Source organism: Dermacentor andersoni, chromosome 8 (genome assembly GCF_023375885.2).
Source record: "Dermacentor andersoni chromosome 8, qqDerAnde1_hic_scaffold, whole genome shotgun sequence".
In the NCBI taxonomy this organism is placed as follows: Eukaryota; Metazoa; Arthropoda; class Arachnida; order Ixodida; family Ixodidae; genus Dermacentor; species Dermacentor andersoni.
The window spans coordinates 78,616,380-78,634,746 of NC_092821.1; the positions used below are offsets into that span (position 1 = coordinate 78,616,380).

General features: G+C 46.7%; 1 protein-coding gene across 1 annotated transcript in view; it reads right to left on the reverse strand.

Annotated features, from left to right (window-relative positions):
• Window positions 1-18,092, reverse strand: part of LOC126538748 (uncharacterized) — a 217,530-nt gene extending 199,438 nt beyond the window's left edge. Inside the window, exon 1 of the mRNA XM_050185483.2 lies at window positions 16,492-18,092. Coding sequence (XP_050041440.1) covers window positions 16,492-16,882 — 391 coding nt within the window. The 5' untranslated portion in view covers window positions 16,883-18,092. The remainder of the gene's footprint in view (window positions 1-16,491) is intronic.
• Between the last annotated feature and the right edge of the window lie 275 nt (window positions 18,093-18,367).

An 18,367-nucleotide genomic window follows, 5' to 3' on the forward strand; every position in this document is an offset into this window, starting at 1 on the left:
GTTTCAATGAGCGCGAGAGGTATCGTCCGTGAAGGGGGGTCCACGCGTTTTCTTCTGGGAGCCGTGCTCGAGCCGATCCAATCCGTCTGGCACGCCGCGAGCAGACGCGCCTATATAGATTCGTAGCAGCGGCGCAGCAGAAGGCGTCGCACATGCGTGCCCGAACCGGATCGATACGTCTGCACCACTCACTCAAACGCCAATGAGAGAAGATATACGGAAGATACACAAACGGAACAGAAGACGAAACGGTATGGAAACGACAAAGACAAAAAACAAACGGGAACCCTCGCCGAAAAAAAGATAACGTTGCGGCAGAAGGTATAAGCACGCAGCGCGGGCTGCCACCAGAAGCGTGTGCGTGCGCAGATCGATTCAATCGGGCGTCCTGATGAATGTGTCTACCGTGACGTCTCCATTGACAGCAAGCGCCGCTTGGGCGAGCGGGTGACGCAGGCGAGGGTCGGTGTATTCCAGCCCTGAACTCGCAAAGGGCGTTGGGGACGCCGAGCCTGCGCGGCGTGTCGGGCACTTCACGCGCGTATAGCCGATGCGATGCATATACAGAGGCGACAGGATGCGTTCGGCGTGCCACGGTCGCCTTTGTATGGTATGGTTCGGCGGATACACATATGCGTATACGATGTGGCTGCGCTTTCTTTCTTCTTTTTGGCGCTTGCTGCAACGAGATCTTTGACATCGAATCAGTATCGAGAAATTTGCGGCCCGGTTCCGAGAGCCACGGACAACACCTGGAAAACTTTTCGTTGCTGTTATTACTTAAATATTTTATTTATATAAAATGTGTTATTTTAATGTGTCATATTGCTTAAATATACTCATTTCTCAGCAGCCTCTAAATGTAAGCCCTCACGCTAAATTTAGGTGCAGTGTAGCGCGTAGCCTTATGGCATCTTACCATGATTGCCAACAGCGGCAAGACTTCACCATCTGCATGGTCACGTGTGAGTTAAGTTGACATTATGGTCTCGTGTTGCTGTCTGCGAGCCTACGACGTCACCCGTCGTCCACCGAAACACAACAGCCCGACTGCTTTTCTCCCGGTTGCCTTTAAACACGGCCCACATCCACTACAAAGCTATGGCCACATATCACAGAATGCAGCTTTCACTACAGAATTCACAACACACACCACACATATACCGCGGTGTATATATGTAAGCGTACACACACGTCTGCACCTATGTGAGCCGTATACCTTATCGTATTATTGCCAGCACGCTCACCTGAAGAAAAAAGTGAGCGGTCAGCATTGCGCAATCCAGCGCGTAATGTTCGCACGAGATCCGCAATAACCGCCGCTCCTCCGGTCACGTGTCTTTCTACGTCACAGCGCTCCGCTACCCCTCCGCGGTCGAACCGTCGCCCTCACCATGCCTAGTTGATCTGCCGATGACACACTTCCATATAAATCGCCGAGGACGGGTCTCGTGAAGAGCCGTAGAAATCAGTTCACCCAAGATTTTGATTACTCTGCCCCCCCCCCTCCCCACCCCCGGGATCGGCACGAGCCACGAAACCTGGCATAACGCCGACGGTCCAGTTTTGATCAGTGAGATCCTACCACAGTAAATCGCACTTGAGATGGACGCTGCACCAAATTCGCAAAGCTCTCCGTTTAAATGTACTCCTTCATTGGCAGTGGCCTTCGCATGTAATATTTCCATCATAACGGCTGGCTGAAATTGTCCCCACACGAACAATTAATTGCAGGGTAAGAAGCTTTATTGAGAATATACGCGGGCCACTGCGAACGGCCGGAAAATAGATCTGAGAGGACGTAAACCAAGGGTGACGAAAAACTCAGCCTGCCATATAGTGGGACGACTTCGCGCTTTGCTTCGAGGAAATGTTCGCCGATTGCGTCAGACGTAAGAAAGTGCCCTATCAATAAAAATTAGACAAGACAGAAATTACCGCGGGGGAAATTCGGCATTCGTTTATAGGGGCTTGAGTAACTATTGCTCCATATCGTTTCAATGGAAGTCTAATACGAAACCAAAAATTATTTATTTTCTGTAAGTTTCAACTACACCATGGGAACTAATCGATCCTGACTACAGCTCGGGCAAAAATGTTTTAAAACTGTGTAATCGATAGCAAACTAGAAAACATATACGGGACTGCGCCGCCCTGAAGTTTGAAAGGTGGCTGCCTGGTTATCATAAATTGCTTCAACGACCGATTCAAGCTGCTAGTTCACTGTTAAAAGGAATTGACTTCACTAGATTTAAAGAAGAGAAAAATATTGCACCTGGCAACGTGCGCGGTGAATTTTTCGCGCGCCCTACGACCGAAAATTGGTAAAAAAAATCTTAAATCGAGTGTTCGGCGTCAAGCAATCATGCCATCGCTGATTTTCGTTAGGGAGTTTTAGAAACGGTGTAGCCAAGCGCCCTCGCGTACGCGAAACTCGGCGCCTTGTTTGTGCTCTTTCGTACTCCGTTTGCCTTCTTTTGTATACGGTCGGTGGTTTGCGTCCCATAACTTTGGGTGGGCAAAGCGTATAACTCCCTATTGAGTATAACAGCGATAATGAAAGAATTCTTCAGCCTTTAAGAGTTACTTCCTCTCCTGGCATACCACTTTTTTTTTTTTTTTTGCCATAAAGGCCTTGCCTGCTTTATATACTGCGCACCATATATTTCATCGTATCCTTGCTTATCATTCATTATGGCGACCATGCTTATCGTGCGTATCCTTGCAGAAAATTTGCTTTTACTTTGCTGTTCCTTTAAGAGTTCTATGAAAGGTTTGCAATGAAAAGAACGCCAGGTGCAACGTTCGGTCGTCTCATGTAAGGAAAAAAAAAAGAAAGACAAATAGAGCTGTAGATTATGTAACCGTGATGTTTGATGGGGAACCCTGGCGGCAAACGCTATGCGCGAAGGCGAGCTTTCTGGTTGGAACGCGGCCTCCGAGATCGGCATGGCCGATCTCGGGGGTTGTGCACAGCTGGCCACGCCAAAAAGATTACATTATTTTCAAGGTTTTGTTGTTGCTTCGCACTTTTGATATTTAGGTATGAGAAGATTTGACATAAACGGCATGCGCTGTCGTTGTCTTATTTCGTGACATCTTGTTTGTGGGCTTTCATTCTCAACATTCCGAAGAATAACATTACCAAGCATATAAGACAAGGTATGAGCCACGTTACGGGTAGAATGGTGTGGCAATATAACCCACATATACCGCATGTCTACTGTATCAAGGCGTGGCATATACATATACCTCAATATATGCAGCAACTTTTCGATCACGGACAACTCCGCCGACGTTAGCAGAGGCACCGGATTTTCTGCAGAGCCCATAACGCTATCGCGTGGGAACTTCTGTGACTTGCATACTGAGGGAACATATTGGCTTCGCAGCAGGCTTAGCATATTTTAACAGCAACGATCGCAGGGAAGTTCTCTTTTTTTTTCACAAACAATGGTTGGAGTTATTCCAGAAGCGAAAATGGGTACGCTAATTACAGGCTCCCCTTATATGTACATACTTCAAAAGTGTGTATCTCATAAACACTTAGAACTCTGATGTTTACTATATCCTCGCTAAATAGCGAGTTATGCCGAGCGGTTCAGCAATCAGCTTGGGCAATCATTTTAAAACCTCGGTGCATGTTTGCGTTTTTATAGACGTTCAATAAGGCCTCTCCATACGCGAACACTATAGAGCGCATGAAACGGCTATTGTGGGCACAGAGTAGAGAAATCATGCGTGCTATTTACGCATACACGTACGCAGTTTTTGATGTATTCGTCGCCGTCAAAACAATAGGCCCATCGCGTGTCAAACCAAACGGTGATGAGACGGTCGAGATGATGGAAGGGTGTCGTGCTAGTTCGCGAGCAGAGGCGTGGCGGTGGTGTCTTGAATAAGCCAGGAGAACAAGCAACTGAACAACACCATCTTGTTTTCCTTTTCTTTCCCTCGCGCATATTTTATTGTTTCTGTTCTCTGCGCGTATAGGAAGCTTTGTGCTTCGCCAGGCTCAAGTATGCTATTACGTCGCTTTTTGCTAGAAATCCGTCGTTGTCTTTCACATACCAGTGTGCGCGTACATACGGCAGACGACAAGGCGCTTGTCGTCTGTTTCTGCCGGAAAATGGCACTACGCGTCTCCTTTAGAAGGAAAACGGCAGACGAAAGACAGCCGATGTTTGAATACACATTTTCTTTCATTCGCCTTTTGCACAATCACATGGCGTCATATAGGGATCCCCAAGGAGCCACAGAGCGAGTCTTTTTGACCACAATGTCTCGTGCCGCTAATGCATTAACATGTTGAAAGCCTATTATAGTTGGTTCGAATATAAGAATGGTAAATGAGCGCTTGAGTGTCTTAACGTATCCCTTTTTCGTCCGTTCCTTTCGGGCTGTTTTACTATTCCAAACAAAATCTGAACTCAGCCGCCAGCCGTGTATTTGGAGACTTCTCCTCGTCAAGGATGTTTTCGGCCGCATGTATAATTAGTTATCGGCCAGATATAGTCTCGCACGCCGAGAAATAAAACAGCACTACGCCCTCAAGCTTGACAACTTCTGGTATAGCGCCAGTCTAAAAAGGGATGCGCCGAGAGAATCCACTTGGACATTATTCGCTTGTAATCAGGAAGACGCAATTCGCCTCTTTATGACTCTTCAATCAACATTATTACGATCGTCAATCCAGCGCCTCCGACGACGCCTACAGATGACGTCAGGCCACGTGACATCGGCGTCTCGAACAAGGAACATGCTCCGGCTCTCCCCTTTCCGCAGACGTTCCAGCTTTGCCCGGGGCGGTTGAAGAAGCTCAGCGAGCGGCGGCGCGAGTAAAATGCAAGTGGAAGAAGCGGCGAGAGAGGAGACAGCGGCGGTACAAGGGAGGAAGACCGGTGAAGTGGAAGGAGAAGCAAAAGAAACGCGGCGCGTTGCCTCCCGTCACGGTGCTGGGGGGAGGGGGTGGGGGTGAGGAGGAGGATACGCTTTAACGCTGGGTAAACAACCGCCCGCGGCGAGCGGACAAACGGCAGCGAGACCCCGACCGACGACGACGGCTTGCAGCGGCTGGATCGCGCGCACGTTTCTGAGCCCGCCAGCCAAAAACGCGCGCGCGAGCAGCTCGGCCAGCAACATTACAATAAGGCGAGCATGCGCCCCTGCCTTGCGCGCGCGGCTCCTAATAGCGCCTCCAATTTTCCTCCTCCACTCGGAGTGGAAGGGGAGAGAGAATCGATCCCCATCCACGCACGAATGTACGCGTGCGTGCGTTTTGTGCGTATATGAGCGCACTTCTGCTGCTCGGTTGCCGCGCATGCGCAGAAAGCTTTAGTCCTCGCTGTGTACAAGAGAGGTGCTCGCCTGCCAATTGAGACTTTCGGGAGAGTACGCGGTCTTATCAAGAGTGCTACTTAGTTGCAGAAGTAACCTGGTGGTCAACAGCGTTTGCGGTATAGAAGTACAAGCAGTAAGCCGTGGGGGGTCGCGCTGTGGCTGCAGTGATGCTGCTAGCTATGGAACAAAACATTGTATACGCTGTCGGCTCGTTCTCTTGTATAGTTGTTCGCTTGAATGCTCTTCTGTGCGAAGCGAAATCTTTCATGTTTTTTGGTGTTCTCATTTTAGCATGATGCCCTCCCCCCTCGTGTCTCAAAATGCCCGAGTGGGCCTGTAAGTTGCTGTACAAAAATAAATTATAAATTATAAAATCAGTACCCACACATCTCAATCAAATAATGAAAGGACACTTGGAGGCTTGATGGAGTAAATGTAGGAAACACACAAAAAGAAAACAAGTTGTCATCCATCCGGCTTTAACAAAGACGCTAACAAAAAGAAAAACAAAGACAAGAAAGAACGGCGTGTATAGGCTGATTTAGGGGCGCCACCGCATTGGGGTACTTTAAATGTATTGTGTATGCGTCGCGCAGAAGATCCATGAGCACTAGGATAGAGCAATGACGTAGCCAAATGTATACAAATTACATTTAATGGCGCACTACAAATCGTACATGCCTAACTAAACATATAGTGAGCGTCTTACGGTCTAATTTTGCCCTCGTGCTCCCTCCCTATTCCTAGTAGCCGCGCTTGTCTTGCAGACGGTGTCTGGGCGCTAGGGCGATCCCTTTGCCTTGCTTCCAGAGTCTCTACACGCCATCTCTGCGGCGTATGCGTGTCGAACACAGGGGGCCCATGCATAGCCGAGCAGGCCTATAATTTGTGCAACAAATTGCACACCTGTAGGTTTTCCAACTCCCGACGAACATCAGTATGAGTTTTGTAATAAGAACTACAGCTACAAAGACATATATAGTAGGCCATCTCAAATGTGACCATTCGTTCTCGCACGGGCAAACCTATACTGCGAAGCTGTGCCCGTCTGAATGTCGCGCTCGAGGCGTAACTTAAGCCTCGATTGCGCCATGCGTGGTGCGATCAACGGCGCCATCTCTCGGAAGCGGCACATTTATGATCCGATCAAGTTATGGCTGTTTTCCACAACACAAAGTAAAGCGCGTGGGGAGTACGCTTGCAAATATATAAGCAGTAATGGCAACGCGTTTTATCCTTACACGTGGTTTGGAAGTGACCCCCCTCTGATCAGTTTCGAGGAGGTTTTACGTCAAAAGAATTCCGCAGTGAAATAAAAATTGCTACCACTCCAGGGCGAAAACCCGGGACCGTATTCTTTCCGGGGAGCACACTCAACCACCTGCGCCAACCAAGACGCCAGGAGATCATATAGGGCGATGGCCAAGCAATCGACAACTCGACACGCAGGAACAGCGAATGCGGCAATTGAGTTGCGCGGAAGAAAAAAAAAAGAAAAAAAACCTCATTCACCCGAGACTAATACTAGCACAAATGTTTCCTTGTAGCCTCTTGCACCGCTCGCGTGGATGACAAGCTTTTGCAAATGAGAAATTCGTAGTTTCTGGAAGTGCCCAGTAAAGGCGAGCCACTGAAAGCGATGGCAAGGCATTAGTGTGGCGCTGTAAGGTGTGTCACAAGGCTGGCGTGCTGAGGGCCGGGCGAGGTGCTGCAGGCATCACACCTCGAAAAATTCGAAATAACACCCGAAAAATAACAGCCGAATCTTTCCAAAGCAATGACGAGGTTGTCCTTGAAGAAAAAAAGAGCATGAAAGAGAACCAGATGGAAAAGGAGCTGGTGCTGACAAATTTCTACTCGAAGAAAGCCGAAGAGAAAATTTCTAAGCGCACAGCCACAGGGCCAGACGAGGTTCCCGTTAGGCTGACCAGTGAACTAGGACCAAAAAGTAAGGAAGCTCTGGTGAAAGCAGTGCAAAATACTTTAAAATATAGACGAATACCAGACAGTGGGCGACAAAGTAGAATGAATTTAATTTATAAAGGTAAGGGGGAGAAAGACAGAACTCACTCGTATAGACCGTTGACCATTACATCGGTAATACACAGGCTAGCAATGCAGGCAATCAAATTAAAGCTTCAAGCATGGACAGAGAATAATGGCATTTTGGGAGAGCTTCAGAATGGCTTCAGAATAGGTAGGCGTTTGGACGATAACTTGTTTGTTCTTACTCAGTGTATGGAAATATCAAAAGCAGAAAGCAGACCGTTGTATGTGGCCTTTTTAGACATTACAGGAGCCTACGACAACGTAGACCGCAACATTTTGTGGGATATTCTGGAAGGGGAAGGCTTAGGTAACGATTGTATACAGCTTTTGAGAGAGATTTGCCTAGAAAATACCGTTTGCGTTAAATGGGAAGAGATGAGGTGCTAGGAGAAAGTTGATATCAACAAGGGACTGAGACAGGGGTGCCTTTATCCCCGCTGCTGTTTATCATGTACATGGTGAGGATGGCGAGGGCGCTAGAAGGAAGTAATATCGGGTTTAATCTCTCATACAAACAGGCGGGTACAGTAGTAGAGCAGCAGCTCCCAGGTTTATTTTATGCGGACGACATTGTGTTGCTAGCTAACAAGCAAAGTGATTTGCAACGTCTGGCTAATATAAGTGGGCACGAAGGTAAGAATTTAGGTTTGAAATTTAGTGTTAGAAAATCAAGCGTTATGGTGTTCAATGAAAACAGTGAACAGACAGTGGAGAGACAGGGCCAGGAAATACCTCGGGTAACAGAATATAATAACTTGTATATGGATAAACGAAGGCAATAGATATATGGAAACACGGGAAAAAACAATGACAGTGAAGGGGAAGCGAAATGCAGCCATAATGAAGCACAGAGCGCTACGGGGATACAATAGGTACGAGGTGCTCCGAGGTATCTGGAAAGGTGTAATGGTTCCAGGAATTACTTTTGCAAGTGCGGTTGTTTGCTTGAAATCAGGGGTGCAATCGGGACTCGATGGCAACCAAACGTCAGTCGGATGCCTCGTATTGGGCGCTCACGAGAAGACTACAAATGAAGCTGTGCAGAGTGATATGGGCTCGACAAATTTTGAAGTGAGGGAAGCTCACCGTAACATTGATTATGAGGAACGACTGAGGAATTTACCTAGGAAGAACTAGGAAGCTTACCAGCAAGTATGCGGCATGTACGGTGAGCAACACAGCAACAAAGAAAGTCAAGTGGAAAGTCAGAGAGGCTGAAATAATCTCATGGGTGGCAACAATGGAAAAGAAACCTGCCATGAGTAACTATACTTAAAAGGAAAAAACGAAATCAGGAAAGAAAAAATTTATGATAACTCAAAGCGAAACTCATTACTTTTCGAAGCGAGATCGGGAAGCCTTAGAACACGCACCTATATACCGAGATATTTTAACGAAGAAGAATGTGCTTGCTGCGATAAAGCTCGGGAAACGATGGAGCATGGCTTATTAGCGGTAGATTTAGGCACCACTGGCCTCCTTGAAGCCATTGGGTTCAGCGAGAAACAGGCCCCACTAACTCAATTGGGCAGCAAATATCACTATGCCGCTGCCATTACTATGTATGGTTCATTAACTTACAACCTGTGATAGTTGTATCAACCTGATCCTTTGGGTATTAAATGCTACCACTTGAGCCGCTACTACGTGCGGTCACTATAGGATATTAAATAACTTGGTGACAAACCATTCCTACCTTTTAGTTAGTAATTGTCACGACCGTTTTTCAAGAGTATATAACAAGTATTTCGTCTGAAACCACATATTGTATCCTTTTTTCTCATGTAGCAAGTTTTATTGAGTCCGCTTTATTCTTCACTAATGTTCAACGTGGCTTTAGAAAGCTGTTATTCCTTTTCTTTGTTCTTTTTCTTTTTTTGCGAAACGCAACTAGTAGCCTTTATAAATGACGTTCATTGCTTTCTTGATGGTGCCTTATATATAAAAGTATATATAGGCTTACTCTTCCGCGAAGCTTTCGATAAAGTTGCCCATAATCTGTTTAAAGGTTAGATAATCTTGACATTGGTCACACTGTGCAGAATTGGATTCGGAACTCTTTGACAAATTGTTCGTTGCACGTGAATGCATATAGGTTTGGCTCCTTTTCGATTGCAGTAACGTCTAATGTTCTCCGAGGACCGGTGCTCGATCAGTGACATTTTCATATCTCTGTCAATGATCTGTCTAAGGAGCTAATTTCGTGTACCAAGCTTCTTTGGGACGATTGTGTCCTTCATCGCGCTATAACAAAGCCATAAGTGTATAATCGAATGACAAACATACCTATAAAAATCTATAAATGGAGCTCGTAATGGTAAACGGCGCTCAATATCAGAAATGCAAAACCGTAGGCTTCTCCAGTCGCACTGAGTCATGCTTCTATACTTACAGCACAAATAATACCCATTTGATTTATAATGCGTTTATATTATTACTTATAAAATGATCTGGGCGTCTATCGAACACTCTATCATTCCTCACATAGGATTGTCAATTTCGGCATCACTAACGCTAGTTGCGAGCTTGGCTACATAATAAGCTTTTTTCCATGGCACCTCCACGTTAAGCAACTTTACAAATCTCTTGTATGCTAGACAAGATTCGGTATATTTGTTCCAATTTAATTACGTTGTTTCTTTTACCCCTATCAGAAAAGTATGTTCAATAAAACCATCCACAGCTTCTATAATTACTGAACTTGGCTTAGATAACGGCTGTATGTATGTTCGGATGAGACGGTGATTGCTGACGTTAACCAACGCTTCTGCAGTACTATAATATTGCAGAAGTTCTAAAGCAAAGCTTGGCTTCTTTTTCCCCCTTTTTTTTTTTGTGGCCTAGTGTCCCGTGTTTGGCCTAACTGATGCCTACTGCTGGGCCGGCCAGTATCTCGGCGAATATATTTGAAGATACATACACGAAGGTAATATTTGCGAAGAACGGTGGTACCAGCGAGATTGCATAAATAACCCTTATATGCTGAACGACAAAGTACAATCCGAGTAAGAGCAGCTCTGTTCTGCCTACAAAGAAAACAAATTCGATCATAAAGCCTCATCATATGACGTCGAATTATAGATATATCTCAAAAGCGCACGACCTCTTCTGCAATAGCGAATTCTGTTCGACTGATTCACTGTTTTACTTGATTTCCTTTGCTTTAGCCATGCGGCATGTGCAACTGCGTGTGTGACCAATCCTCCAGAATGGGTGTTTGTGGCACTGCGGCACAGAAAGGTTCGCCCACTATGCATAAGTGTAGCAAGGTATGTGCCGTACATCTTTGTGCCTGCAACAGCGTTCACCATTCTTACCCCGACAAGCGTCGTACATCGTCTCGGTCGTGGTCACGTGGCTGCGTAATTTCCGTCAGACATTGCACGGCTCCACCTGACCTGGTGTTTTCATTTCTGCATGGATTGTGATCTGTGCTCCTCGCGAACCTAAAAAACTGCATGAAACTAAAGTTGTGATATTTGTAGTGGACAAACATAACCATTGCACGAGGTTACATGCTGCATACAGTAAAAGTAAACTGAATTGTAGTTGTATATAGGATTTCCTATACATACACCGCATCACGGAAAATTCCCATCACCTGGATTGCTTTAGTTCATGCTTCGGATACGCATAAATTATTTTTTTACCATTGTGTGGCTGTTTCTTACCCTCTCTCTCATTGTCCCCTCTCCCCTTCTAAGCCCGACGTATATACGCGTAGCACGTTTAAATATAGGGAGCCAGGACACCACATCGAGGTTAACGTGGCTGCGGGAATTCTGTTATAGCCAGTCGTGGGTGGCATGGGCCCTTTGGGTACGAGAAAATCCGTGACTTGCGAGTAGCTCCTCATGTCCTTGTACGCCGAAAGACTGGATGTTGGATCGACCACCTCGAGCTGCTCATCAACGGCCGTCATTGGCCGGCCGCTTTCGCCATTAGTATGCCCGATTGGTCGGCGATTTATTCTACGGACGACTCTAGCGAAATTTTTGTTAATACGAGCTCAGGAAGCCAGCAACGCAAAAACTACCGCGCGGGAAAAAAAAAAAGAGAGAAAGAAAAAGAAACACACCAAAGGGTGAGCGTCAACTTCCGACACACGACAGGACCACGTGAAGCTTGTGTCAGCGTGGCGCCTGTGCAATTTCCTTGGGAAGAACAGCTGTCCCCGGATAACAAATGTTCTCAGTGCGCACGTATCGCCTTCCCAGTTGATTTAGTGTTCAGGTTTCGTCGTAGTGTACGACGTTTATTTTTTTTTAGTCTTGCAGCGAGTACACGTTCTCCGCGACCGCGTGACTTGGCTGTCCTGAAAAAAAGCGAGGCTTTCTTTTTTTTTCTCTCTCTTTTCCTGAATAAACTCAAAGTTGAAGTTGGCACCACCCTCTCCTGTTGCATACGTGTTCTCTGCATATCCGCATCTGTTGTGGGCCGTTCATTTCCCGAAGCACGTGCGCATACGACTCACCACGGGTAGCTGAGAAACCCAAAAATTTTGCTTGCAGAAATACCAGTACGGCTAGTCCGCGATGCACGGAGTTCTCATTTTTTTCACGGCTTGGCTTCGACGATACGTTGCTTCCTATACACGAAAGCGATGACACTTATCTCGTGTTCTCTGCGCGTACAGTTTGCGCCAGTATAGCACGCTCTATGCGAACGAGTGTCGACCAGGGCGCTCTCCAAAACGCATATATATATAGTTATATACATCCAGACTATAGATGAAGTAGCATAATGTAGCAGATAGGAAAGGAGGCCAAACTTGTGCACGCTCTTGCTCTGAGTTGGCTAAAAAAAAGGAAAAAAAAAACGCAGGACGGAAGACGAAGCGCTCAAACAAATTGACATTCCCAACTAAAGAACGTCTCCATGGTGGGCATGCGAAGATTGTGTATCATTTTGGTCAGCTATAAACTGCATCTGATGCATGGACTTTCGTTTCTAATTAGCGACAGCTACTCGGCTGTCGTACTGCGAGGTAATAATGAAAGGACGGTGAGGAGAAATATTGTGCTAATCTTTCATTCAGCGTTAGTAATGCGGCCACTACCGTCTTAATCTCGTTTGACATATATATGTGTGAAACATATATGTTCCACCAAGTAAGCGACACATGTTTGCTAAAGGTTCGATTTCTATGTGAAATAATTTGTCTTCAGAGTCAGTTCTTCCTTCGGTGGAGCTTCTAGCGAGTTTAATTGTATATCATTGTTAGTATCACCCCACAAAAGTTCCACCAACAAATTGAAACATATCTGCAAATATTTTAGAGTTACTTGGTGGATTGATATTACGAGTGCGTTAGCATAGGAGTACACTTGGTAAGCAAGAAAAAAAAAACCAAAGAAAAGAAGACACAGAAAAGAACAATTCACAGGTGGCGACGGCGGTCTGAATTCACCTGTCATCGGATTTCGGCATCGCCTATACTGGTCTATAGTTAATTGTTTATCGCTAAAGATGGGATACATTTCGTTCTAATAAAGAAAAAAAAAATATCAAGCGAAGACACATCTTATAGCAGGCCTCGACAACTTTTTCTTCGCCAAATCAGCTCAGATGCAAGATGACATATTTAAATGGCTCACGTCACTGTGACATGCCCGCGCTGATATTATGGAGCGAAATTGGAAGGTGAATCGTTTGCCTTAAATATTTTTCACTAATAATTTTACCGCCAGAAGAACGGAAGGAGAAATATGAATGGTTTGTGTACAGGTGCAAACAAACGAACCGTCATTCTTTACTGTTGTTTTAATTAAAATGAAATTATTCAGCTTGCGCAGCGGTCACGTGCTAACCTTGGACTGCAGCACTCAAAATTTACGACCATATTCGCATGAACAGGTACTGCTAAGATTTTTCGCAATGGAGAATTTGAGGCAATCCTGTTGCAACACATATTACTAGCCAAGGCAGAGAACGAATGGAAAATAATACTTTGGAACAAAAAGCTTTGTGAATTCGGCTCCAGCTCTGTCGTAGTGCATGAAGATTTAAACAATTATGAGTCGTTCTCATTGGATTCTGTGCTCCTATCTAGTCTTCCCCATGTTGTGAAGTACAGCTCCAGAAAAGCTGCATTGATAGCAGACCTTCAGACACAGTACATAATCAATTTACGGTTCTCCTCCTGTACCGTGCACTTGTGTCATATTAACTGGTTAACTTTGATAACACAAAAAAAGAAAGTTCACAGACGCCCGCTAACTCAAAGCATGCATAAGTGTAAAGGCTCTGAAGATACAAACTTACATTACAGGCGAATTGCACGCAAGCTTGGCCTCTATGCCATGAGTGCGTTGGAAAAGCGACAATGTTCGTTGTATAGTGTTGAGCTTCAAATTGTTGTTTTTCCAAGGAGCAGCGTGAGGACTAGGTTCGACTTTTAGGGAAGACAGTCTGGTACCAGCTCTTTGGTACCAGACTGTCTTCCATAAAAGTGAAACCTGGTCCACTTACGCCATCATGACACCAAGAAACGTTCCATGAGATTCGCATGCAATGCGGATTTCTTCATGCTTAGTAATGTCACTGCCATTGGGGTATGAATTAAGGCTATAAAAAAATTAAGTGCTTTGTTTGTCAAAATGAATGCGCATCGGCGGGAATCTGAGCAAATCATTGGGCCCGCACCCATAAAGCAATTGTTACGAATGAGCGATTCCTAAAAAAGAAAAAAAATAAGAAAGAGCACTGAGGAATTTGTGGCAGTGATCATATTATTAGCGAACGTGGCCGCCCAATGAGATCTTTCCCAACTTCGCGGAAATAGTACGATACCCTTTCCCGCTAGCGTGTCGTACTCGACTTTAACAAGGGCGTGAAAATGAACATGAACTTACATATTATAATCGAGAGTGAGAGGAAGAAGTGCAGTCGGGTGCGTCACGTGGTGAGCAGAGTCAGTAAACGGTAGTCTTTCCCAACTTCGCGGAAATAGTATGATACCCTTTTTCGCTAGCGTGTCGAACTCGGCTTTAACAAGGGCGTGAAAATGGACATGAACTTACATATTACAATCGAGAATTAGAGGAAGAAGTGCAGTCCAGCGTGTCACGTGGTGAGCAGAGTCAATAAACGGTGGTCTATCAAGAGTTTATAAGGAAGGGTGCCAAGGGAGCTGAAGTGGTAGCTTCTGAGGAAGGCAGAGAATTAGGTGGTGAAAGGGAGTTGGGGGCGGATTAGGAATTTTCAGGCGTACCAGGTGGAATCGGCTAACGTCCGATATTGATCTTTGGAGATCGCTCAGGGAGGCCTTCGTTATTTTTTCCCACTTTAATGGGATTTATTAAATGAGCATAATGGCACATTCACAGAAACAATAAACGGTATATACCGTATATTGCGAGAATGAGATGATCATATCCAGTGGCAAGAAGGCGAGCAGTATATATACATAGAAACTTAACATCATACACAGCAATCATTTCATCGTACTGAAATTTAGAAATCAGGTAAACGCCCTGCGAAACGTAGATAGAAATCCGGCTGACAACCATCTATGTGTCACAGAGGTCTTCGAAGTGCATAATATATCCGACTAAAATCGACTTTTTAGGAAAATATTATTTCTGAATTTCAGTCTTGGACATGAAACACACTGACGATGACGACTGCGATGATGCGCATACTACAGAGTGCCAGTTGGCCAATCATGATAGCAATCGAGATGAGAACGATGACCACCTGCTCTGGGAGAAACATTTGTGATGAGCAAAGCCCGCAGAGATTTCCGAACCCGCGTGGTTTTGGTTTCCTTATTACGCCACCTGTATTGCAAACGGTGCAAAATGTTACGCAAATGTTGGATCACTCAAGTTAATACGCGGGAACCTCTGCGACTGTCAGTGGACGCGAGACAAGGTGCCTGCCATTCAATATCTGCATAGGGAAGAGTAGTTTTGCTGTCAGGGTAACCGCGACGATGCCGTGACATAACAGATGACATTGTTGACGTCGCTGTATGAAGGCAAGAGCATAATTGTATGGTGAAAACACAGCCACTGCAACGCTGTATGTGTGTATAACGTGCAGAACTGTTATTAATCTAGCACGATGGTAAGAAGAAACACCCTGCTTTATTAAAAAAAAAAAAGGGGACCTCGTCTTTCGGTATAGGTCCCGGTACCAGGGCATATCGAGGCATTTGCTTAATCACCTTGATGTAACCAGGGGGACGATAGATCGGGGCCGAATGAATCAACTACTGGAAGTGTAGAAAGAGCCGATGCCAAAGGATTAGCTAACTGATGCTGCACGTTGATTAATCTTCCATGTTCTTTTCTTCTGTGACTGTACATATGTCATATGTTAGTGTGAATGGGCTAAAGAAGGCATTTCTTGTTGGCTTTGTTTTATGTGAAATGTGTGTATGCATTGATACGTCTACAGAGACGACACCATGTGTAACGTTTACTCGTGCGCGTTAGAAATCGTGTTTTGTATATTGCGAATCTTGCGTCCGTGTATGCGAGGGACATATTTGTGGTTTTTGTGCTAAATATGGCGAACGCTTCGCGCCGTAACATGTGAGAAATGTGGATCTTGCTACGTTTCAACAATTCTCATTCGTATCCCTTGCTTCGCTAATCTCCATATTTACCTTGTCAGAGACAAGCGGTATAGCTAGTGCCTCCTACAGGCAACAGAGTCTTGTTAAATGCTTCTAATTTGAAAGAAACCACAACAAAAAAAATTAATTTCTTTTCAGAAGAAAGGTTTCTGCGTGTATAGACATTGTAATCTCTAGACTACGTAGCATACATAGGCGCTTTAATGAAGTGTTTCACTGTGATTTAAGCAATTGAAGCCAGATGTCGCCAGACGTCGAGTTTCGCTTCTTTGCGGTGCTTTTTTCACGGGTTCTGTAGTTTATATATGACGTTAGCGGTTGGCAGGCAGCATTTGAAATGCAGTTAGAGGACGAGAGCGCTCCTGACATTTATTGTCAGACTTTCTTCATCGCCACAGAACGAAGCACTTGGCTGCGGTTGATATCAGTTGTTGCCTTAGAGGGCATTCGAACCACACCGGGTGATCAGTATAGCGGCCATCCGAAGACGGGTCGAGAGCCAATGAGTATATGCTTACCCTTCGATCGGTGCGAAGATACCCTGGCGGCCGGCTGGTGTTGCTGCTGCTGCTGAGCCTCCTGATGATGATGATGTTGAGCGGCAGCCGCCGCAATCCTATGGCTCAGCACGGCCGCCCGGGAGCCCACCAGGGCCGCGTGGCCAGGACTAGAGGCCATCACAAGACCCAACGGTCCACCGTGGTGCGACGCTGCCGCAGCGTGCGAGCCGTGCAGTATGCCGTCGATGGAGTAGGGCACGTGGTGCGGCGGGTAGGCGGCCATGCTGTACGGCGCCATGGGAGTGCCGAACGGCGCGTAAGGTCCCGGCAGCGGTCGGCCCAGGCGTCCCAGGCAGCCGGCGTCCAGCAGTCGCGTCGCTTCCATCAGAGGCGATGACGAGGTTGGCATCAGCGTGGCATCGCCGGCAGCGCGCGCGAGGCCTGGACGTCTGCCCGTAGTGCCATAACCCTTTTCAGCGCTTTTCTGTACCGGATGCCTGACGTCACGGCAGTTAGTCGCGTCGTGATTGATCGGAGTGCTTTGTGCAGCCCGCGTACACAGTTTCGTGCGCCGAGAGGAGCCAGACGAAAAATAAGAAGTGGTGACGAGCAGGTTTCTATTAAAACATTGTACTGGTTCTGGTTGGATCCATCGAAACAAACAGAAGAAATATAATCGCAGGACAATAGCTCCGGCACTTCCCGACAAGAGGCCAATCTTTTTTCGAACCACACGCCTTGCTCCGGTAAAAAAATAAAAATAAAAAAAGTTAAACCCGGCGCTTTTGCTGCATTAGTAACGGCGATTGGTTCAGCTCGCACATAACACCACGAATCAAGATCCAGAGCCTGCTACACGGTGTGAAGCCACAGGTCTCCGAGGTCGGAGGCGGAGTTAATTGATATCCACAAGCGCAACGAAGCGCGATGGCTCCGCCCTGTTAGAACACCCTTCTGGCGTCCGCGACAGGCGGTGGTAGCTAGGACTTCTGATTACCTCGCAATAAAGCAAGCAGATAACGTTCGGTGACTCACGGGGCTGAAAGCGAGAACAACCACCAAATTATGCCACGTGTCTCCGCAATGTAACCGTGTCGAACGAAACAGACGTTCAGCGGGAGCCGGTCTAATTTACACGCCGAGCTAATCGTTCACCTTGATCAAGCACAGAGGAAAAAATGCGGCACGAAGGTCACGAAGAAGCACACGGCGGGAAACCCGGGAGCAGACGTTTCAGTACGGCCTGAACACACGTCCTCCGTCGGGAAAGCAGCAGACGGCGTTGGTCCGTGGGTGGCCACACGCGAACACAGGGTTGGTCCGTTGACGTTTCACAGCTGGAACACTGCCAAAGCGGGCGATATCACACGCGCGCCATTTCGCGCTTTCGCCACAAACAGCACACAACGCCGGAGAAAGAACGATCAAGAGCACCGCCACAACACTGACACTGCAAGCCCTAGTTTCCTGTCGTTAACACACGTTGCACACGTTGTCCCCCACTTTTTTTCTAGCAGACGACGCGTTTGGAGAAGCCGGCCGTCTGTTTCGGTCAAAAAAGTACGACCCGCGGACCAACGAACCGGCGCGCGGCCACGAGCGCCCCGGCGTCTGCTCACTTCCACGTTCGACTAGTGCCCGCCGGGGGCGTGGACTACGAAGGGGCGGGCGCACCGGATGTGTCTCTCGACCAATCAGGGGCGACAAAGGCGGAGTTTGCTTTCGAAACTCTGCGTTGAGCGAGGGAGGAGGAATTTGCCGGCATTCGGAGCAACGCTGGCGCCGCGAGTGTTTTCTGCCGCTTTTACTCTCTCCTTATTGCTCTCCTCCTTATTTTCAGTCTTAGCGGGTGCGCGCGCGCGTGCGCTCGCTAAAGCGCGCGAAGTTTGTGGGG